Source organism: Pinus tabuliformis, chromosome 3_1 (genome assembly GCF_031772625.1).
Source record: "Pinus tabuliformis cultivar Carrire ecotype Pingquan chromosome 3_1, CPIR1, whole genome shotgun sequence".
NCBI classification, from domain to species: Eukaryota; Viridiplantae; Streptophyta; class Pinopsida; order Pinales; family Pinaceae; genus Pinus; species Pinus tabuliformis.
This window is the reverse complement of record NC_142301.1, coordinates 210,196,972-210,221,529: the sequence shown is the minus strand read 5'-3', so window position 1 is coordinate 210,221,529 and position 24,558 is coordinate 210,196,972. Positions and strand designations below refer to the sequence as shown.

The following is a 24,558-nucleotide window of genomic DNA, read 5'->3' as shown; positions in this document are numbered from 1 at the left end:
TCAAAGGCTATAGGGTGACCTCCCTGCATCAATACTGCGCCGATCCCATCCCTTGACGCATCACACTCCAAAACAAATGGCTGCGTGAAATCTGGCAATGCAAGCATTGGGCAGCTGCTCATAACCTCCTTGAGGCTGTCAAAGGCTCGCTGCGTTGTATCCGACCAACTGAAAGCCCCCTTCCTTGTCAAATCTGTCAGAGGTGCAGCAAGCAGTGAGAAACTCTTGACGAACTTCTGGTAGTAAGTACAAATGCCAATGAATCCTTGAAGTTTCGTCACATTTCTTTGCTCCGACCATTCTTTGATGGCCGTGATCTTCTCCTCGTGGACCCTCACTCTGTCCACCCCTATGATGTGTCTCAGATACAACATCTCCGTCAACCCAAACTCACACTTGGAGAGTTTGGCATAGAACTGCTGCTCCTGTAAGATACACAATACTGTCTCAATGTGCTGGAGATGCTCCTCCCAAGTCCTGTTGTAAATGAGAATATCATCGAAGAATACCAACACAAACTTCATCAAGTGACTACGGAAGATGTGATTCATGCAAGACTGAAATGTAGTTGGGGCATTGGTTAGCCCAAAAGGCATCACCAAGAACTCAAAGTGCCCATAGTGACACCTGAAGACGGTCTAGGGAATGTCCTGCTCCCTCACGCGAATCTGATGGTACCCAGATCTCAAATCAAGGCATCACCAAGAACTCAAAGTGCCCATAGTGACACCTGAAGACGGTCTAGGGAATGTCCTGCTCCCTCACGCGAATCTGATGGTACCCAGATCTCAACTTGTCCATCAACTCATCGATCCTGGGTATGGGGTACTTGTTCTTAAGGGTCTTTTTGTTCAAGGCCCTGTAGTCAATGCACATCCTCAATGTATCGTCTTTCTTCTTCACCAACACCATAGAAGAAGCAAAAGGAGTCGTGCTCGGTCGGATATGCCCAACAGCCAGCAACTCCTGGATAGCCCGCCCAATGTCATCCCAATAGGCCTTGGGGTGCCTATATGGGGTGGTAATCACGACCTGTATGCCCTGCTCAAGCTCGATGGTGTGCTCAAACCCCCGATTCGGTGGCTGTCTTGGTGGAATCTCCCCAAACACTATGGCATACCGATCAAGGATAGGCTGTATCTCTGGATGTACCGTCTGCCCTGTAGTCCCTGCCTCTGATGCACGCAACTCCACTGCCCACTCTATGTCTCCCTTTCGGAAGACTGCCTCCATCCGATGAGCCGAAACAGTCTGAGGCGGATATGTGTGCTGTCCCCGTATCTTCTCATGCCTCCCTGTCTTCTCATCATCCCACTCCATCTCTAGGGTCTTCCAATCTGTCGTGACCTTCCCTAGAGTGATAAGCCACTGAACACCCAGTATCATGTTGGTGTTCGGAATATCGACCACGAAAAAGTGGTCAGTCAATGTGTAGGTGCCCATCGTCACTGAAAGCTCTGGAACATAACGAGCACACGTCATGGTCTGATCTCCTGGGACCAAGACTGAAAACCCATCGAAGCTCTCTGTCTGTATACCTCTCCGCTCAACCATCTGTGCCTTGATGAAGTTGTGGGTCACCCCACTGTCAACCAAAACTGATACTCGCTGGCCATGTACTGTCCCTTGTACGCGTAGCGTCAGATACTTGGGAACTCCTTGCAATGTTGCAAGGGCCCCTTTGGTGGGTACAAAAGATGCACCACCTGCTGCTGGCGGTGGAGGTGGCAAAGGACCCTGTATGGCATGGCTATCTCCTGCCTCCACATCATCCTCGTCATCCTCTTCTCCACTGCTCTTGGAGAAGACCTCAATAAAATGTGCTTTGCCAGCAGTACGTCTATGTCCCGGTGCCCACGGCTCCTGACATGTGAAGCACAACCGCTTCTTCTTTAGCTCCCTCCTGACATCGTCATCAATCTGACTTGTCCTGGATTCCCCTTTGGAGGTGGAATCCTCACATCCTTCCTCTTAGACTGAAAAGTCCGTCTCTGGGGGTAAGGTGTCCGGGTTCTGGGTAAGACATCTTGTAAGTTCCGGGTCTTGCTGATAGCGTCCTGGAGTGTGGCTGGTCTAGTGGATCGGACTAAACCCCGAAGTGGCTCTGCTAACCCCTCAACATACATATAGACCCTCCGTGTCGTGGATAGGTCTGGCACCATCACAGAGACCCTCAAGAAATCTGTAATGTAGGTCTCTGGGCTCCCTGTCTGTTTGAGCCTCGTCAGCTCAACAAAATGCTGCTCTGGATCCCTCCAATCAAATCGCTCCATCAGTCTCCTGGTAAACTCGGCATATGTCGTCACTGTGGAGTGCCCTAGTGTAACCATCCCATGAAACCACCAATCCTGGGCCTCACCATCCAAATGCAATGTTGCCACCTTGATGGCCTCTGTCTCCGACATCTGGTTAAGCTGGAAATAAATGTCCAGCTTCTCCACCCAAGACTTTGCCGAACTGTTTGATGAACCATCAAACATAGGCAAGTGGAATCTACTCGCTGCACGGTGGGTGTCACCATCATGGTAATGCCGGTACCCTCTGTGATGGTCGCGGGGTTTACTATCCCGCTGGAGCTGAACAAAATCTTTGAATGAGAGGGCTTCCCTGAACTCCTGCCCATAGGCCTGGTACTCTGCAAAATAATCGCCCATATGTTCGGGCTCTGCCTCCTGCTGGGCTATGGCCCCCGTGTTGGCTCCTAAGAAAGTGGGCATGGTAGAGCGTGTAGGGGCATGTGAGGCCACCTACTGCGCAGTATCACGCTGCTCTGGCAAATGGTGGGATGCGCCCGATCCCTCACCAACCTGAAAAACTCGTGGGCTCTCACGCTGTCTGGCCTCTACTGCCGTGAATCTCTGCCCCATCACCTCAATTTGCCTCGACAGATCCTGCACGGATTTGAGGAGCATTGCTGCAAATCTCTTTTTGTCATCATCTGCCATCTGATCTTCCTACTCTGCGCCCACCATAGGCTCCCTCTGTCCTGCATCTACCACAGGCTCCTCCTGTTCTGCATCCACCACCGGAACACAGTCTCGTTCTCTGTAAGTGTTGTCCAACCTACGCCCAATGTCCCTGTATCTCCGACCTCTGTAACAGATGTAGGGTTTTTCCTCCGGTGTCATAGATTGCCAGCATCCACAAGCTGAGCCAGATCTATGCTCTGATACCACTGTAATATCCCTCCCCATGAATATTTCTCAAATACCAGCAAACCCCAACCAGAAAAGCGTACAAGTGGTATAATAGCCGGGAAACTCACAGAGATGAAATAACGATAGTGCAACAAACAACAATGTATACATGAAATGTAAACAAATACTCAAGAAATGTAGCAAGAAATGCTAAGCCATTTTATTATACTGAGCAATAAAATGAGTACAGGAGGTGATTAGAAAGATGGCACCTCGACTTGCACAAGGCAAGTGAAGAAATACACTCAAAATAGCAAAGGAATGGCCTCACAGTGATCTACGTCCCAGCTGCTGGGAAACTGCCGTGCTGCTACTGCTGCTAGAAATTGAATGAGGATTTGGGGCTGTTCTCCTCCTCAGAAAAGGCTGAAACTCTGGAATCAGACTCTACTCAAGAAACCCAGAAAAACCCAGAAAACTTTCCTGGAATGGCAGACCCCGAAAATCACCCCCTTGGGGTTCTGCGCAATCTCTCAAGGCTCTGCGCTGTCACTGAATGAAACCCTCCAGAAATCTTCCCGAAACCTCTGCCAAAACCCTCCAATATGCAAGGGCTGATCCCTTGCTCAATCTCCTAGCACAAATCCTACTGCAAACCCTCAAGCCAGAACTCCTGCCAGAAAGAACTGCGTCATCCCTCTCAGTGCTGCGCAGTCCTCCAAGATGCTCAATCCTCCTACCAGAAATGCTGATGAAACTACTACCAAAATGCTAATGGAAATACCTTGCCCGAGAAGGCACTCGAAGTCCCCCGGGGCTAAGTGTGAGATCTCCGAACGGTGACACTCAATGCACTAAACAGTGCTGCAGACTAGCTAAACAGCCAACGTGCTCTAAGTTGAAGTGACTAGCTCAAATGCACATAACTGGAATGATCAAAATGAGGGGGCTCCTCTCTCTTTTATAGCCTTTGCCTCTCTCAATCCCAAGGCTCACCTCCTCCTGCGTGATTCCCCTCTTGCCACGTGTTCCTTCCTTCCTGCGCAGTTCCTCCATGTGTCTGCGTGGGCTCCATTTCTGCGTCCCCCTTTGGCCCCCTTGGCTCCCCTTTAAGTCACAACGTTGTGCTACTAGGAAGTGACTTTTTATTCTAAAAGTGAGTTATGTCCCCCTTCCTCACTTTTTATTTACAAATAACTATAGAAGGCAAAAATTGAACAAAATCGAATATTCCAATTAGCCATGGCTAATTAGGAATATTACAGAAATCCAACGAGGTCAGAACTATGAAAAATCGGTGACCCGATTCCTATTGCAACAAACTGATGATACATGCACTACACAAAATAAAATACTGGGGAAACTAAATACTGCTCTAGAGAGAAATAAATACACACATATACGTTGTTGATTTTGTATAAATGTCCTTGGAAAAACCCAATGTGGGAAAACCAGTGCAGCAGCTATGGGTTTTATTTATTATGCAGTAGTAATCTGAGTACAAATATTTAGATGCCCAAACTGGCAATCTGATACAGAGAAATATTGATAAGGAGACAGTGAGAAAAATCTCACGCTGTCACTGGCGATCCGAATCTGATCCAGGCTCTGGTTAGCTGGCCACACACTGCCTCTGTACAGCCTCTGGGTAAGCCTACGCAGATCTGCGTCATAGTATCTGGGCTCTGTGTCACCTACTTTGATCTTATGCTGGCTGGAACTTCGATCCTCTGGCCCTCCGGTCTCACACCTCGGCTTCTCGCTCTGGAATTTGACTTTCCCAGTTGAATCTTGGACTCCCTTTGAAGCTCTGCGCTGCCTCTTTGAACCTCTCTCTATCTTCTCTACCTTGCGCTCCCCAGATCTGGAAAACTCTCGTGCGGTCTACTGTCCTTGCCCCTCTCTCACTACTTCGACTCTACTAAGTCACTTCCAGCACAGTAATAGATTTTATTTTGATGTTTACTGTGTAACACTGTAAATAAATTGATTCAAAAATTAACAAGTTGTAGAAATCTAATCAGTTGTTGCAGTAGGGAATCGGGTAACTGATTTTTCACATTCTAAGGGCTTCCTTCTACTTTTTCAAGTATCAGGACTAGAGATTCCTAGCCCTTTTTATCAGGGAGATCTTTACTTACATATATCAACTCTTGCACACTTCGATTCACCATGGGGTTCCGAGATCCATTACCTTTGAAGTTTGACTTGTAGGTTGTTTCGTCTAGTCGAAACAACAAGTGACAAGTAGAGCCTCAGTTTGCAACAGAGGGGAGAATGATGAGACCTCAAGGATTTTTGCAAACCCCCATGGTCCGTGATAGACAAGTATATTCGAGAATGGGCCACTAGTGCAGTACCATGCTTCAGTCGACCTACCCTCAGAGAGCCAGAGGGAATGGCTCGAGGCAGAGATAGCGCAGGGCGCCTCTCGCTCACCAGACCTCCTCTCAGACACAACACAACAAACAAAGAATGATCAGCAACTTCTTCGTTTCAACCTTGGATGTTAGATGAAGCACTCGCTCATCTACTCCCCTTAGGATCATGCAGTTTGATTTCCTAGCGGTTTTGGAAGACCCGGACATGGAGAGATTGCCTTTCTTTCCTCCCTCGCCATCGACCATTAGATTTGGGAGATGCTGATCCCATTGGCTTCATCTTTAGCTCCCCCCTCGCTTCTTTGTAGTTGCAAAGTCCAACAACATACATACTTTGCATTTCTCATCTTTGGTCATCTTATATGACTTTATACATTCTCTATTTGTATTTTTATTTCATGTCAGTCCTATTTTAGTTATATCTTGGTCTTATTAGCTTTGGAGTTACAATGGAGTTTCACTTGTACTCCCACATGTCTTCTACTTACATTGGATGTATCCTTTCGTCCCATTGACCTACTTTTGTGGTCACCTGAGGACATTAATAAAAAAATTATTATTTAAAAGTTGCTGGAAGTAGGTTTAACAACATTCTTCATCCTTTCCAGGGTAATATGTATTGGAGAGCAACTTTTCTAGGGGACTCTAAACATTTAGTATTGTGTTTAACAACATTATCCATCCATTTTCTAGGGTAATATATACTGGAGAGAAACTTTTGTAGGGAACTCTAAACAATTGGTATTGTCTGTTTTCATGGGCTCTTGGCATTTGATTTAGGTATTGACTATGTGTTCAGTATTCAGAATGAGATGTAAGTTCATTTTTTATAATTGTGATAGCTCCATTCACCACTTTCTTAGAATGTAGTGGGATGATACTATGCGGGATGATACTATGCTCTCAATTACTAGCCAAAGGTTATTTATTGATTAGGGATGCTAACAATGCTACTGTCCTTGCATATTTGGATCTTGTCACAGCCCTTGTGGCTTTGAGAAAGATGCTTGGCATGGGTTAGTTTTCTTGTAAATATTTCTTTGTACAGTCTTTGTTCTCATACATATTTTCTTTGTAAATGGAAGAAACTTTTCATCGTTGATCAGTTATAGCAAATCTTTTATTCAATTCATACCAAACTGAATGGGCTCTTTGCATGAATTTGGTAGTTACATTTGCTTCATCAATCTGTATATGTTATATGTATATATGTCCCCCATATTTTGTTGTCGGTGACTATGTACCATGTAATACCATTCGTTTTTTTTGTTTTTGAAAAATGTTGCTTATATTAATAGAAATATGGTACAAAGATAATATAGATGTTGATTTTTCAAGTGTAATAGATACTAGCACAGTATTTCTGAAAACTGATAATTACTTCTAATGATGTTGATTTTCTTTTATTTTTCCAGTATATCATTAAGCAATTATACTTCATAAATTCAACCATACAAAAGTAGTAGAACAATAGAGATCACAATGCACAAAGAGAGCACAAGATTTACCCTGGGAAAACCCACTAAGGGGAAAAACCCAACAACCTTTTCAATAGAGAAATTCTTTTGTTCAACAAGAGACACACTTAGACCTCTAGTCAACAATTAGGTCAAACTGACCTTCAACAAATATATGGTCAAACCCTCCAAGTCAATCCTTCCAATCTGCTCTAGCAACCTGCGCTTCTGATCTGCTCTAGGATGAATTTCGGCCTCCTTGTTTTGCCCAGAACCCAAAATTTTGGTCCTTGCAATTGCCCAAAAAATTTCAGCCCCTGCAACATAAATTGCCCAGAAAATAGTGCGAGCTGGAGAGATATATTCCTTTGTTAAATTTTGGTATGTTCTATGCTAGAGCAATTTATTTAAATTTTCACAGTTAGCAATCACATCAGCATTACGATAAACTGCAGATAGAACATAAATATAATATGCAGAAGACAAGCCAAGACAAGAGGACACAAGATATGGCGCGAGCCAGGGACAAACCCCACAATGTGTGGGGAAACCCTTTGATCAAATCTTCTTTTATCTTCAAAGTTCAGCAGAGAGAGAGAGAGAGAGATAATACATTTACAACAGAAGTCAACACTTTGACTTATCTGGATCTGAGCATAGATCATTTCTTATAATGATGAGATCAGTTGAAGACATTCTGTTTCAACTGAATCTCCAAGGTGACAACTTCACCTATCCATTTCGTTCATCTGCTGCACCTTACCGTGTAACACCATCATGCTGCATCATGTATCTTCATGCTGCCCATACATCAAGTTGTCCATGACTTCATACTTCATGTTGCTCATGCATCATCATGCTGCCCTTGCATCATCATGTTTCAACACTACAACACTGTCAGATCTGCACTGATGAAGGCTTACGATCACCCAATCAAGCCTTCAAATTTGCTCCCACAGGCTGTCCAACAATCTGATCCAAAACTAGTCAACTTCCTTGACCCAACACAAGGCACAAATTGATGTTCCAATCTGTTTTCGCTGCTGTTCCTAACTGTGACTGGTTAGGGCATCCATATGCTGCAACAGCCCTTAACCAAGTCACCAAACAGCCTTCAAAAACAGTGTCCTACCCTTGTATAAGTCCTCTGCCTCCACGCTGTTGATTAGGGCTCAATCTAGCCACCAAACAGTCCCATGCAATGCCTTTTCAGTGGGCTTAGGGCCTGCGGCCTACCACAGATGGCTTCCTGTACCCACGGCCTGCTGAAACAGAGTTTCCAGCCCATACATAATATTCAAAACAGCCCAGAATTCTGTCTCCTTTATTGTGGCCTTTCTGCTGGTTAATTTTCACTCCAAAACAGTCATAGGAGTGACCTAAAACGTCCCTTCTTCCTTCACTGGAAATGCCCTTACCTGTGCCCAATAAAACAGAGATTTAGGGCCCAATAGACTGCAGATTTAGGGCACCTCTGTTTAGCGTGTAAGGGCCTCTTTGGACAGCGTATAAGGGCTCTTTAGAACTGCGGATTTAGGCCTTCACATACGGCTGGTTCAGGCCTTTCCAACTGTGGCTTAGATAACCTTTATGACTGCAGCTAGATCTCGTTTAGGGTTTCCTTTCACAGCGTTCAAGCCTCCCTTTACTGCGTTATGGAAGCCTCCTTGACTGCGTAGATTAGGGCTGCTGATTGACCTGCGGCTAGGGCACTTGAGCTCTAATCAGACTGCGGTTATGCCTTGTTTGACTGCAGCTAGGGTAAGGCTAGATCAGCCTTTAGAACAACGTATTCTCCTCTAGATCTCTCTGTCCACAAAACCCAAACACGTGGAGAGAGATCACAAGTGATGTGTGTAAAATGTCTTCAAGTTCTCTTCTATTTATACTAAAAACGTAGAAGTTGAATAGACACGTCGGCTGGGCTTCTAGAGCCTACATAAGAGCTGGTCGGCTTGATAATAATTACATAAACAAAATAAATTCATATCTCCATAAATACTTATCAGAATTGGATGATCTTTGGATCAATCCTACACCTCTCGACGAGAGGGATCCAATAAAGATATCAGCTGCCATAAATAAGCTGACCCACATGGAGTTTTGCCCTAGTTGCCAATTTAACATCCTTCCACACATGCAAGCTAGAAAGAGAGAATAGATGAATTCACCGTTCTTTTCATCCTCCTTGTCCTTCTTGTTCTTCGCTTGCTTGCCCAGAAGATACTTGATTGAGAGAGATCAAATTTCTGCCTTGGATGAAGAGGTTGAATGCCTTTATATAGTGAACTGGTTCTTGAATGGGTGTGACTTTGCCTGGGTTGACTTGACTTGGAGGGAGGCCGACTTGACATTCTTTGGAGCCAAAATTTCAAATTCAAAAATTCAATTTTTCTTCTTTTAAAAGTCCTAATGGACATGACTCAAAAATATATTTTTTCTTTTGACTCTAGCATGAAGAACGTGCTTTACAATAATTAATATAAATACATCAAGGGCCAAAATATACATTATGAAGGCTGACCATAGTTACAAAATTTAACAATACAAATACGCGTAAGTCTACCTATAAGACAGAAAGAAAAGCCTTCCATTTGTAATAACATTCTTTTTGGGTTTAGTAAAGAGTTGGAGGTTATTTTGCTGCTGTAGTAACTATCTATTTGTTCATCACAGATATAATTCTTTCAGCAAATGAAGTGAACTTTTGGCCACTTTTTGTTGAAATTTTGTTGTTCTATGTTGTGGCAATTACTTATTCCAAAAACTTCTTTCTGCAACAATATTAGTTAAGCAATTGTAGATAAAACATAAACCTAATGCACAATTGAAGACAACCAAGAACAAAATTAGACATAGAGAATTTAGGTCCAATGACCAGGGCAAAACCCACAAAGGGAAAATCCGACAGGATTTGTTGGAATTTCTAAGTCTAACTATTAGAAATTCTTCATGTACTTTCTGATTTATTTATGCGTACTTGTTCTGTTTAATTAACAAGTTATTTACCATGTAAATACTGAAAATAAATACAAGTACATGCTCAACACATTACAGATCATCAACTGAAGGAAAAACAAGCACACAAGTGACACTGTTGTTTTTGGACTAATGTCCCCGGAAAAACCCAATGCGGGAAAAACGGTGCAACTATCTGAGGGCTTTAATATTAAGCAGTTTCATAATACAATTTGGGTGCCAAACCGGCTCACCAAACAGAATGATATCGGTAGTAGTATCTCTCAGTCGGAGACAGATATTTCGGCTAAAACCCCGGATGAACAATCCCACAGCGCTCAGCTCCAATCTGCCCCACGAAATCTCCTAGCGTCAGCCTCTAGGGATTGCGTTAGCCTCTTTGGCCCAGTGTCAGCCTCTGGAGGCACTGTGTCAGCCTCTAGAGCCTCTGGGTCACCCACGCTGGCTCTCTCTGGCACTGTGCAGCTCGTGGCTACCTCTATGTGGTCCTGTCTGGCTCTGCGTCCCTCTCTCCCGGCGTCTGTGCTGATGCTCTCGATACCCTCTCTGCCTCTTTGCTTCTGTATTCATTGCCCCTCAACTGCAACTCTGATCACTCCTTCGATTTCCTCAGCAAGCCCTGCCCCAGAAAATCGAATTCTTGATCAACTCGGTGTGTTTTCCAAGTGACCTTCAAGCCTCCTCTTATACTTTTCTCATTGACAATTCAACGGCCGAGATTAAGTCCCTAATCAACGGCTAAGATTAACTCTGACTTGATCCATGACTTTTGGACCCTTCTAACACAGTTTTATATTAATTCACATTAATATTTTATTTTCCCTAAGTTTAGACTTAGGGACTCCATTAAAAATATTAATTATTTTAATATCTCCCAAACTGTTTAGAATCTACCCAAACCATTTCTGGGTATTGGAGATCTCATGTGCTTTAGCCTCTCCACCAATTTTCGTGGCTAGAGCACATCCGATGCTACCCCAAATCAACACACCCTCTTAGCGAGGACTAGTTTCTAGTAATACTCTTCATTGAGCATCACCCTGATCATCCGGCATCGGTCCTGGTGCTGATGCTAGGCCTGCTGCCCAACATCCTCTGTACTGCTGCATCATGTACTGCTACCCATGGCCCTGCCACTGCCACTGCTGCATCTGTACGACAACCCCTCTCATCATGCTGCCCATAGCACTGCCACTGCTAACTGCTGCACTACAACTCAGTTACTGAGAAGTAAGTAACTGATCTCCCAACTCTGACATCTCTGTCAGGCTAGAGACACCCTCGATGCTAAAACTCCCTCTGTCGCTGACAAGTGCCCCTTCTCTGACCTCTGCGCTGCTGCAACAACTCCATGCATCTCGCACTGTTGCCTCACGCTATCCTGGGAATCCTGCACTGTAGCTCCCTCTGTCGCTCCATCCGCATCTGTCTCTACTGACATCCGCCAGTACTGCTACTCCTCTTCGGGGCTCCCGTAGCAAGGTATAATCCAAGAGGCTGGGTACCTCGAGGATCCTACCCCTCATTGCATGTAGTCCATCTGACTACAGCTCGATGTCTCCCCACTTCCTCTCAAGTGGCGTGTGAGCACTCATGGCACAATCATCATCTGTCTCCACTTCCTTCTCTGCCCTTGCTGGCGCAGCCTTGGTCTCAGAGGCCTCTCCCTTGCTCTTCTTCCTTGGACACTAGCTCGCATAGTGACCCAGTTCCCCACAGTGGAAGCATTTGACCTTGGAGAGGTCCTTCTTCTTTTGTTTCTCCTGCTTTCCCTCAGATGCTAGGGCAACATCCTCCTCTTCCTCCTTGATTCTGACCCCCTTGCTGCTGCTTCCCGCCTTGGTCAGCCTTCTGATCTCTTCTTGGCGAAGAGCCACCCATAGTTCCTCCCAATCTGGAAGGGTCGACCTGCCCAGTATGCTCTGGACAAACACCTCCCAGTCTTCTGAGACTGCGTTCAGGGTTGTCCTCACCATCAATTCTTGATCTGGCGTGGCCCCTATGGAAGTCAGTTGATCCTGGATCTCCTTCAATCGACCGAGGAAGGTGTTGATCTATTCTCCCTTTTGCATCTAGTATGACCGTAACTGATTTTCTAGTAGCATCTTCCTCTGCACGGAAGTATGCTGATACAATTTCGTCAGGGCTTCCCACATCGCATTTTTCGTTTCCTTTTCGGCAATATGTGGTACTACATGGTCCTTGACCCCATTAAGGATGATTTTCTTGGCCCTCGCCATTGCTTCCTCGTACTTATCGTTCTCAACCGGGTCAACTGGGATCGCTATCGTTTTCAAGGCGAAGTCCTTGAGATGATTCCTGTCTAGAACGGACAAGATTCTGGCCTTCCAGACTACGAAGTTTGAGGCTCTGTCCAGTCTGTCTTGGTCTCTTACCTCGTTCACTGCCATTTCGTTGTTCCTCTACTTCCCTCCTGGAAGTTCTCGGTGTGACTCTCTCTAAGCCTCGATTTCCCTCCTGGAAACCCCTCTTCCAATGTCGAGATGCCCCCACTCCGATCGTTAGTGTAGCTTCACCACTGATTCAGAATTCTTGGCTAGAAATCTTCGGCAGCAACTCCCTCCTCCTTGGTCTTGCCCTGTTAAGTATTGTTCTGACCACAGTACCCAAACAACTTTACTCCGCAACTTACCCACAGCCTCTTATGCCTCAACAAACTGAAGGTTAGAGCTTCTAGGCTCTGCGCAATCTTGACTCCAGCAAAATCACACCTCCTGGCCACGGGCGTCAATCCTTCCTGACTGAGAAAGATGATCGGGCACTGTGTAGGTGAGGTCTGCTCCCTTCTGCCACTGCGCTGATCCTCCTCTCTGCTAAAACTTGATGACGCAGGCACTGCGTCACCCCTTCCTTGCTCCTTCTGCGCTAGGAACAACCTCTGTCACTCGGGACGATTGTTTCTCCTGCTGCTGCTCTGCTCGGCTGATGCCCTCAGTTCTCCTGTGATCTGTAGCCACACTTCGATACCATGTTGGAATTTCTAAGTCTAACTATTAGAAATCCTTGATGTACGTTCTAATTTATTTCTGCCTACTTGTTTTGTTTAATTAACAAGCTATTTACCATGTAAATACTGAAAATAAATACAAGTACATGCTCAACACATTACAAATCATCAACTGAAGGAAAAACAAGCACACAAGTGCCACCATTGTTTTTGGACTAATGTCCCCGGAAAAACCTAGTGCGGGAAAACCGGTGTAGCTATATGAGGGTTTTATTATTAAGCAGTTTCAGAATACAATTTGGGTGCCAAACTAGCTCATCCAATAGAGAATGATCTCGGCAGTAGTACCTCTCAGTCAGAGACAGATATTTCGGCTAAAACCTCAGATGAACAATCCCACATCTCTCAGCTCCAATTTGCCCCATGAAATCTCCTAGAGTCAGCCTCTAGGGACTGTGCCAGCCTCTCTGGCCTAGCGTCAGCCCAGTGTCACCCCAACTTGACCTGCGTCAGCCTCTAGAGCCTCTGCGTTGCCCACGCTGGCTCTCTTTGGCACTACGCAGCTCTTGGCTGCCTCTGCGTGGGCCCTGACTGGCTCTGCGTGGCCTCTAGCTGGCTCTGTGTCCCTCTCTCCTGGCTTTTGTGCTGATGCTCCCGGTACCCTCTCTACCTCTTTGCTTCTGTATTCACTGCCCCTCAGCTACAACTCTGATCGCTCCTTCGATTTCCTCAGCAAGCCTAGCCCCAGAAAATCAAATTCTTGATCAACTCGGTGTGTTCTCCAAGTGACCCTGATGCCTCCTCTTATACTTTTCTCGTTGACAATTCAACGACCGAGATTAAGTCCCTAATCAAGGGCTAAAATTAACTCTGGCTTGATCCATGACTTTTGGACCCTTCTAACGTAAGTTGCACGAAACGGGGAAATGGGTATGAGTTTCCGAAAAGGGCACGGGTACGAAATGTGACCCCCCCAAATTCTGGAAACCGGGAAACGTGAATATATATATATATATATATATATTAGGACATTTAAGAAATATGTGCAATCTTAAAGCATATATGATACATTCTAATTTATTACATTATAATCAAATTGTCAATTGTCAATGCATAAACTATAAGTCTCTAAATTTACATCTCATTTCTCATGAATGATCACATAATGAAAATAGAAATATCCAAAATCAGCAACGAGAAATTTCTAATTTGTTGTCTCGTGCTTGATTGGGAGTCTCCTCCTACATAGTCGAACGACCTTAGTGCTCTTGATTAAATACAAGTTTCATACCCTAGTACCCTACATGCTCTTGATTATTGGGAGTCTTCCCTGCATAGAGGGCTTGGTTCTCTTGATTAAATACAAGTTCCATACCCTAGTACATGATAAAATCGAATGGAAACATTGCAATCTCCCCAATCCTGAAATCCTAAAAAACGGATAACTCTGCTGGATTTTGAGTGAGATCTAAAATTCTACTTTCTCCATATGAAATCCAATGAGGGCAAACCATTCTCAAACATCCTGAGTCATTTCATGGTAATGTTAAAAATTTAAGTAAAAGGATGAAAACATTACCATGAACTGCATATCAACACTAGGGCCATAGGCTTGAACATTCGGCTGCCCCCAAAAAAAATTCCTTTTTTTTATAACTTGAGAGACATCTAGAAGCATCTAGAGGATATTTGAGTCACCCAATAAAAAATTAGAAGCGAAAAAATAAAAAAAATACAAGAAAAAGTCAAGTTACAAGAGGAAACTCTGACGTACAGCCCAAAAACACGTTTCCGGCCGTACTGGCCACGTTTCCTCCTTGAGAAATGAGCCAGTACGGCCAGAAACACGTTTCTGGGCCGTACAGTACGGGTTTCCCCGTTTCCATTTCATTTCTGTACGGAAATGGACCCTCTGCCCATGTTTCCTGCAACTTAGCTTCTAACACAGTTTTATATTAATTCACATTAATATTTTATTTTCCCTAAGTTTAGACTTAGGGACTCCATTAAAAATATTAATTATTTTAATATCTTCCAAACTATTTGGAATCTGCCCAAACCATTTCTAGGTATTGGAGATCTCATGTGCTTTAGCCTCTCCACCAATTTTTGTGGCTAGAGCACATTCGATGCTACCCCAAATCAACAGATTCTTCTTCTATTAGATATCAATTGTTCAACAAAGATACAAAGTACAATGGGAGACCAAAAGAATGAGTAAGTTCACCTAAATCTAAGCAAGCTGTAGCGTAAAGATCTATGGTTGCAGCAGCAGATGCAAACACTGAATCAACCTTTGCTTCAACTGAATCAACACTGAAACATTGAATCTGCGAAATTTCCTAAACCAGAATTCCTACTGCAACAACTAATGATATTTCTCCTATTTGTTAAATTCCTTCAAACAAATTACTTGCAGTTTCCTACTGCAAATATCGAAATACATACACTGCAGCCTTCAATTAATTAAATATTATGCGAAAACAAAAGACTGAGCAAGAAAGAAAATACAACACAATAACACCATTATTTTTGGACAAATGTACCCGGAAAAACCCAATGTTGGAAAATTGGTGCAACAGATCTAAGGGTTTATTATTATTAAGCAGTCACAAATTCTAAATACATCTTTGAATACCTCAAGGGTTATTCAATCACAAAGAGAGAAATACTGGCAGAAAGATTTATGAGATTACCTCACACAATCACTGAGAAAAATCTCGGTTGATCTTGACACTGGATGAGGTGCCTCTGGCAGACCCTATGCAGCCTCTCCGTAGTCCTGACGCAATCCCTCCGTCAGGCCCTCTAGGCACTGTGTCACCCACCCAACTGATCGATTTGCTGCCTGGAGTCTCTGCTTTGAGCCTTCCGTCTCACACCCTGGCTCCCGGCTTCTGAAACTGACTCTGCTACAAAATTTCGGACTCTCTCTCACCCTCTGCACTGCGTCTGTGTGGCCCTGCGTCAGCCTTTACGTGAGAGCTGCTGGATCACTCTCTGCCTCTCTCTGCTGATGATTCTCCGGCTAAGAAAATCTCTCTCTGGAAGCTATCTCTGCCCCTCGCTGCAAGAAATATGCTTGATCAGAATTTCCTCCTGAGAACTTCTCACTTCAAAAATTTGATCTCTTGATCTCTCGGTGTGTTTTCCAAACGGTGACATTCAACGACCCAGATTAGATTCTAATCAATGGCTAAGATCATTTTAGCTTGATCTTCATCTTCTTCTAGAAGTTACACGCACAATTAGATTAATACCCATTAATATTTTTAATTTCCTAAGTTTAGACTTAGGGGCCTAGGGGCCCATTAAAAAATATTAATTATTTTAATAAAATTGTTTCTGGGTGGAATTTCCCAAAACGCTTTCTGGGCTCTTTGGAATACATGTGACCAAGGCTCCCTGCAAAATTTCAGGCTTAGAGTACATCCAATGCTACCCCAAATCAACACTCCCTCTTAGCGAGGAATGTGCTCTAGAAATATACGCTGCTGCATACTGCTCTAACTATGAAACATCGTCCTCTGCACTACTGATGTCTAACATGCTGTCCACGAACTACTGCGCTGCTATTGCAATTGTACTGTTGCCGGCACTGCCACTGTCAACACTGCATCTGTACTACAACTCCTCAAGTGCTGCATCTGTGCTGCTGCTAGCACTACCACTGCACTGCAAACTGTTACTGCTAATCTATCAACAACGGAAAAAACACCCAAAATTACTAAACTAACTGTGTTCAGTATGATACCACATGAACGTTGGAGCCTAACTGTTGCTAGTCTTTGCACTAATCCTCTGAATCTACTGTGTTGTTGCCGATCTCTGCTCTGTGCCATCTGCATTGCTGCCAACTTTTATCAGTGTTGATCAGACTGTGTCTCTCCTAGCCACTACAACTGTCTCTCCGACACTCCTCGGCATCATCTGACACTAGTCCATCCTGCTACTTTTGATTTAGTCTCCCATAGCTAGGAAATGATCCTAGAGGTGTGCTCCTCAAGGATCCTGCCCATCTGTACCTCTTTCGAAATTAGCCCACGTCCCTCCTAGAGGTATCTCGGCTGTCATGGCGAACTTCTCCTCTTCGATCTTCAGGGGCGCAACCTTCAGATCGTGCTTCTCATCCTTGTCCTTCTTCTTGACAGGACACTGAGTAGCGTAGTGACCGATCTCACCACACCTGAAACACTTTATCTTTGAGACATCCTTCTTACATCTCTGCTGCTTCTACTGTCTCTTCGATGCAAGCGCTGCGTTATCCTCCTCCTCCTTGGGCTTCTACCCACCGCTGCTGCTTCTGTCAAGTTTAACCTTGACTAAGTCTCTCCTCAACTCCTCTTGTTTTAGAGCTGCCCACATCTCATCCTAATTCAGCAAGGCTGCTATGCCCAGGATACTCTGGACAAAGACTTGCCACTCATCTGAGACAGAATTGAGGGCCAGTCTAACCAACTCTGAATCTTGAGGTGTATGCCCCGCAGCAGACAATTCATCACGGGTCTCCTTAAGCTTCGTGAGGAATGGATCCACACGCTCCCCCTTCTACATCTGAGCAGATCTCAGCTTCTGCTCCAAGTACATCTTCCGCTACTCGAAAGATCCCTGATATAACGTAGACAATGCGTCCCACATCTCCTTAGCAGTCCCTCTGCTAGCGATGTGACAGACCACATGATCCTTCACTCCGTCGAGGATCATTCTTTTTGCCTTTGCCATTTCAGCTCGGTACTTCTTCAACGGATCTGCATCTGCAGGCACAACCACCACGCTATCGACATATGTCTTGAGGGCATGCTCATCTAGAAGGAATGACATTCTAGCCTTCCAGATGACATAGTTGGATGCTCCATCCAACCTGTCCGGATCCCTCAAGCCACTGGTTGCCATTTTTGCCATAAATAGAAAATCGAATGACCTCCTCTCTCCTCTGTGTTGTTGCTGGGCTAGCCTACGCACTCCCTGCTGGAGCTAGTAAAACTACTGTCGCTTGCTGCTGCTCAGCTCTAGAAAATTTGAATTCCTTGGCTAGGAATTCTCTAAGGAAGAAATTCCCTCAACCGTGCTTCTCTCTTCTGGCGATTTTCTGCCCAATAAACTGCCTATAGAAAAAGGGTGCGTCCCACCATCTCTCCTCATGCTGAGGCTTCTGCGTTGCTCCCTTTGCCCCGACAAAAAACTCGATATGGAAGCCCTTCTCTCTGTTGACTCACTCGGAGAGAGATTGCCTCGAAATTTGAGCCTTCTAGCTAGAACTGCGTAAACCCTTTGGGGTTTTGAACTGTTGCCTCCTACATCTTTTCGATCTTCGTCTTCTTCTCAGTGCTGGGTTCTCTGGCACTGCTCTTCTTGTTCCACCTTCAGCTTTGATACCATGCGAAAATTCCTAAACAGAAATTCCTACTACAACAACTGATGATATTTCTCCTATTTGTTAAATTACTTCAAATAAATTACTTGCAGTATCCTACGACAAATATTGAATACACTGTAGCCTTCACTTAATTAAATATTATGCGGAAACAAGAGACTGAGCAAGAAAGAAAATACAACACTAACACCGAAATTTTTGGACAAATGTCCCCGGAAAAACCCAATGTGGGAAAACCGGTGCAACAGATCTGAGGGTTTATTATTATTAAGCAGTAGAAAATTTTGAATACATCTTTGAATACTTCAAGGGTTTTTTAGTTGTAGAGAGAGAAATACTGGAAGAAGGATTTGTGACATTACCTCACACAAGAACTAAGAAAAATCCTGACTGATCTAGACACTAGATGAGGTGACTTTGGCAGGCCCTGCGCTGCCTCTTCGCAGTCCTCACGCAGTCCCTGCGTCAGCCCCTCTAGGCACTACGTCACCCAACCAGTTGATCGATTTTCTGCCCAGAGTCACTGCTCTCAACCTCCTTATCTCACACCCCGGCTCTCGGCTTCTAAAACTGACTCTACTACAAAATTTTGGACTCTCTCACCCTCTACGCTACCTCTGCATGGCCTTGCATCAGCCTTTGCGTAAGAGCTGCTGGATCACTCTCTGCCTCTCTCTGCTACTGATTCTTCGACTGAGAAAATCGCTCTCTCTTCAGATGCTATCTCTGCCCCTCACTGCAAGAAATTTACTCGATCAGAATTTCCCCCTGAGAACTTCTCACTTCAAAAATTCGATCTCTTGATCTTTCGGTGTGTTTTCCAAATAATTCTCAAGCTTCCTTAAATAATCTTCTCATTGACATTCAACAACCTAGATTAGATTCTAATCAATGGCTAAAATCATTTTAGCTTGATCCTCTTTTTCTTCTGGAAGTTACATGCACAATTAGATTAATACGCATTAATATTTTTAATTTCCAAGTTTAGACTTATGGGCCCATTAAAATATATTAATTATTTTAATAAAATTGTTTCTGGCTAGAATTTCCCAAAACGCTTTCAGGGTTCTTTGGAATACATGCCATAAGCCTCCCTACAAAATTTGAGGCCTAGAGCACATCCGATGCTATCCCAAATCAACAGAATCAACCTTGGCTTACCATGTTCTATTCTTACTCTCCAATTCTCTCTCTCACAATCTTCTTCAAGTCTCTCCAACTCTTTCTGAAGTTTGAATTGTTCTTTCACAATGCACAAGTAGGTGAGGAGAAGAGATGATATGAGATACATATATAGGAGGAGCAACGAATCCTTCTCATAAAGGAGGGGCAATACGCATGCCTTGAAGAAGAGTAACATATGCCATTTAGGGGAGCATAACTCATGCCATTAAGGAGAGAAATACATGCCTTAGTAACTTATGCCATTAAGATGAGGTACACATGCCTTAGTAACTTATGCCATTAAGGAGAGGTATGCATGCCTTAGTTAAGGAGAGTGTAACATATGCATTAAAGAGAGTGTAAGAGGAATCTTTTATGACATGCCTTTAATGAGTGTAAGAGGAATATGACATGTCTTTAATGAGTGTGTAAGAGAGAATGTAACATATCATCATATCATTAAGAGAGAGAGAGAGAGAGAGAGAGAGAGTTACATTGTGCTATGTGAGGCATCAAAGAGAGAGGTGCGAAGTTATTGAGGTGATGAAGGTAAGGTGGCTTGTACTTATTTTTAATAATAATATCATAATATCGTAAAGGATAATAATAATATTAATAGTATTGATGATTAAGTCGAGATTGAACTATTAAGATTGATTAATGATAAGTTAAGTGATTTTCCATCAACTATACTTGATTACCAATTGATGCAAAGTGATTTACTATTTTTGGAAAGGCATTCTTGAGATGCTAGATATGACTTTCTATTTTTAGAAAGTCACTCCACAATTGTCAGAAATGAGATTTTATTTAAGGAAATTCATTCCTGAGTTTTAGTGCTATACTGATGTATATTAACCACTTTTTCAAAAACAGATTGTGTTCTTGATGCTAATAAAAAATCCCTTTGATATTTGGTCTATTTTCTTGTTAGATGTAAATCATTTTTGTAACATAGGAATTGATTTACATACCACTTCTTTTCATTCTCTGCATGGTAACTGAAGCCATGCCATGGCTTTGTCAGTTTTGGAGACAAGGACCTGGACCTGAGGCTTGCAAACCCTCTTCATCTTCGGTCAATCTTGGAAGATGATCGATTCAAAAAATCTCGCATTGTGCTTCTTCATGCGTCCTATCCCTACTCAAAGGAAGCATCTTATTTGGCTTCTGTTTATCCACAGGTGAAATTGTCATACTGGCTAGTGTATGCCGTGAAAAGCATTATGGATTGAATCTAATTTCTGAATGGTTGTTGAACAGATCTACTTGGACTGTGGCCTAGCAATACCAAAGCTCAGTGTTCATGGGATGTTCTCTGTAGTTAAGGATCTGTTAGAACTGTGCCCACTAAACAAGGTAATAATGTTTCTAAAAATCAAAGAAGTTATTAATGGCAAGTTACTAGGCAAACAAGACACTCACTTGAGCACAGTTTACCATTCGGACAATATTAATAGGTGTTTTAGACAGCTTATTCTTTTGCAATTTTGTCACTAACAGTAAGCATCTAAAGCAATTTCTCTGTTGTATCAAATTTAGGTGATGTTTAGCACAGATGGATATGCATTTCCCGAAACATATTATCTTGGTAAGACCTCATATTCCATTAACTGGATAGTAACAGATATAAAGTGAACTTCTTTGTACGTAACAAGCAGATTAGTCAATACTTGTATGGAAGATATGAATAAAATTTGAATGTTAATTTATGTTGACATGGGCATCGTTGTTCGCGTAGACATTTTAATAGAGTGAAATGTCATAAAGATGGACTACAAAAATTGCAAAAGTATCAAATAAATCCTTATTTCCAAGGAATTGTAGTCAAACATAATAATGTTTTTGACTTGTGAGTGAAGAGCTCTAAGTTCATGTGGCAAAAAGTACATCTAGACGAGTAGTTACTCAGCTACTGGGCAAATTTTTCTGCTTTTACATTCTAACTAATTTTCTACTGTCAATTTGATTGCAACATACCATGATTTAGCCCTGCACTCTTTTCCCTATGACATGAGCATATTACCTAATGCTAAACACAAACACATTTAGCTGGCCATTATCATGTGCATTGTTAGAGTTAGGATTCATCTTATTGCTTTCATAAAGAATCTCGCCACCTTTCTATATGATTATGTTTCCCCCCATCTTAATATAATTCAATATATGGCTCCTTTCAATCTTTTTCATATGGTGGGTTGGAGCTTTATCAACTACTATGCACCAAGAAGTAAACTATCATTTGATTTTTCTGAAATGCAGAGTTGTTAATAATGAGCTGATAATTTTCTAATCATTTGTATTGTGCAACTCATAGGTTAATTTCATGTCTCACGTGGTTATGCAGCTGCAAAATGGGCACGCAAAGTAGTTGTATCTGTTCTTTCTGATGCTTGTGATGGTGGAGATCTCTCTATTCAAGAAGCTATTGAAGCCGCACAGAATATCTTACGGGACAATGCAGTCAGTTTCTATAAGCTGAATGAAAATAGTACACAAAATGTGATATCTGAAGTGGGTACCTCAGTGACTAATTCTCAGATTCTGGATCTAGAAGGCAATGAAGGAAAACCTAAGTTTGTTCGTCTCCTTTGGGTTGATACTTCAGGTCAGCAAAGATGTCGAGTAAGTTGTGAGATGAAACTACTGATATTTTTTTAAAATTTTTAATATTACTGTAGACATTTTCAGACAATTGAACTAGAATATCTTGATTTTATTCACAGGTTGTTCCAGAAAATCGTTTCAACGAAGTAGTGAAGTATCATGGAGTGGGTTTAACATTTGCGTGCATGGGTATGACTTCAAGCTCAGACGGTCCAGCTGAAGGTTCCAATCTTACTGGTGTTGGTGAAATCCGACTGATGCCTGACATGAAGACACTGTGCAGTTTGCCCTGGTACAATGCATTCAAGAATTTATTGCATTGTTATGTTGATCTCTCCTAGTTTGTATTTTAGAAAAATTGATGGGATTAATGTGATTGAGTTGAATCAATAATGACAATAATTGCTTGTCAGGATGTAGCCATTTTTCTCTCTCAATCATACATTAGGTCAGAGTTTCTCTATCTGGGCAGTGAACTCTTGTTACAACCTCCAAGATCAAATTTTGTGAGCAGCACACTAAGTTGAATTATGTGCATTCAAGTAAATTTTTTTTTTTTTTTTTTTTTTTTTTTTTTGTGTTCTTTAATATAAGATTTGGGTTTGGTTGTGTTACCGCTCAAATTAACAATGTTGGAAAGGTTCAAGCAAGATTACTACCTGGTAAACACTATTCCCAATGTCACCTTAGTGTATTCCTCTCGCTTTAGGCCAACCCCCACTAAATGCCACGGGTGGTATCCCTATACACAACAACCCAACCAAGAAATGATAGACCAGTTTCTAAATAAAAAATATCGAAGAGGTCGGAGTTAGTTAAATGACCAAATTCTGATCTGATTTCAGATTTATAAGAAGATTAATATTGCAGATCAACAATGAAAAAAAGTACTCAATATGCCAAGAGAATGAGCTTGAAACACCAAAAATTGAGTATGATAGCTTCTTATCACAAAAGAAGACAAAATAGAGCTATTATATCTGTTCTATATGGTTGTAAGAAGACAAAATGCTTGTTGTTTGGACCTGTAACTTTAATATTTCTAAAGAGTGCAGCAGGCCAGAAAGCATAGGGCTATTTAAGGGGCCTGAAATAGCCTTTATGTTGAAATTTTTAAGTCTGACACATCAGAAATCCCTACTGCATTATCTGGTTTATTATCTCCTACTTGTTATTTCAATTAACAAGTTATTTATCAATATAAATACCGAAATAAACATAAATGCAACCTTCACACATAAATAGATCAGGAACTGAAATAACTGAGACAATCACACAAGGGAAACTGTTATTTTTGGACAATCGTCCCCAGAAAAACCCAATGCGGGAAAACCAGGGCAACAGATATGAGGGTTTTATTATTATGCAGTTTTCTGAATACAACTAGGGTGCCTAAAATGGATCACCCTTCAGAGAATTTCCTCAGCAGAAGTACCTCTCCTCGGTGACAAATATTCCGATTGATCAGCACCCGGATGATTGATCCCACAGCAACTTCGACAGCTCCTTCGCTGGACAGCAAAAGCTGCTCCAAGCTTCTCTCTGGAACTGTGTCACCCTCTAGGGATTGCGTCACCCTCTTCTGCTTTGCGTCTGCCTCTTAGCTCTTAGTCTGCCCATTGAAAAATCCCGCAGTGCTACCTCTTCAGCCCAACGTCAGCTCTGCTAGCCTCTGTTACTTCTGCGTCAGCCTCTAGGCCCTCTATGTCAGCCTCTTGGCCCTCTGCGTCACCTGCGTTGGCCTCCTTAGCCTCTGCGTCATCCTTCCAAGGCTCTGCCACTTTCTATGCCTCTTTGTTATGTATTCTCAGCCTTTTGCCGCACTGCCCCTTGCTGCAACATATCACTAACTCGATTTCTCAGCAAACCCTACCCCAAAAAATCGAGTTCCTGATCAACTTGGTGTGTCTCCAACTGACCCTCAAGTCTCGTCTTATACTTTTCTTGTTGAGTCTTCAACGGCCGAGATTAAGTCCCTAATCAACGACTAAGATTAGATTTGGCTTGATCCTTGTTATTTAGAACTTTCTCACCCATATTATATTAATACACATTAATATTTTAATTTTCCTAAGTTTATACTTAGGAACCCCATTAAAAATATTAATTATTTTAATATCTCTCCATCTGGGTGGAATTTCCCCAAATGATTTCTGGGTCTTGGAGATCTTATGTGCCTTAGCCTCTCTACCAATTTTCATGGCTAGATCACATCCAGTGCTACCACAAATCAACACTCCCTATTAGTGAGGAATGTGCTCTAGTAATGCTCCACCACTGAAACATCACACTGATCCTCCACACCAGTACCTGTGCTGATGCTCGGCTTGTTGCCTCACATCCTTTGCACTGCTGCTCTCTGTACTGCTGCCCATGACACTGTCACTGCCACTGCTACATCTGTACTGCAGCTCCCTATCAACATGTTGCCCATGCTGCCCCTAGCACTGCCACTGCTAACTACAACACTGCATTGCTAACTGCTTCAATG

General features: G+C 42.9%; 1 protein-coding gene across 1 annotated transcript in view; it reads left to right on the top strand.

Moving 5' to 3' along the window:
* The window catches only part of LOC149186530 (protein fluG-like), a 402,550-nt gene that overhangs the window by 78,975 nt on the left and 299,017 nt on the right, over positions 1–24,558 (top strand). Inside the window, exons 6-10 of the mRNA XM_089411027.1 lie at positions 20,488–20,644; positions 20,724–20,819; positions 21,003–21,051; positions 21,808–22,085; positions 22,187–22,359. Of these exons, the coding sequence (XP_089267153.1) occupies positions 20,488–20,644; positions 20,724–20,819; positions 21,003–21,051; positions 21,808–22,085; positions 22,187–22,359 (753 nt within the window). The remainder of the gene's footprint in view (positions 1–20,487; positions 20,645–20,723; positions 20,820–21,002; positions 21,052–21,807; positions 22,086–22,186; positions 22,360–24,558) is intronic.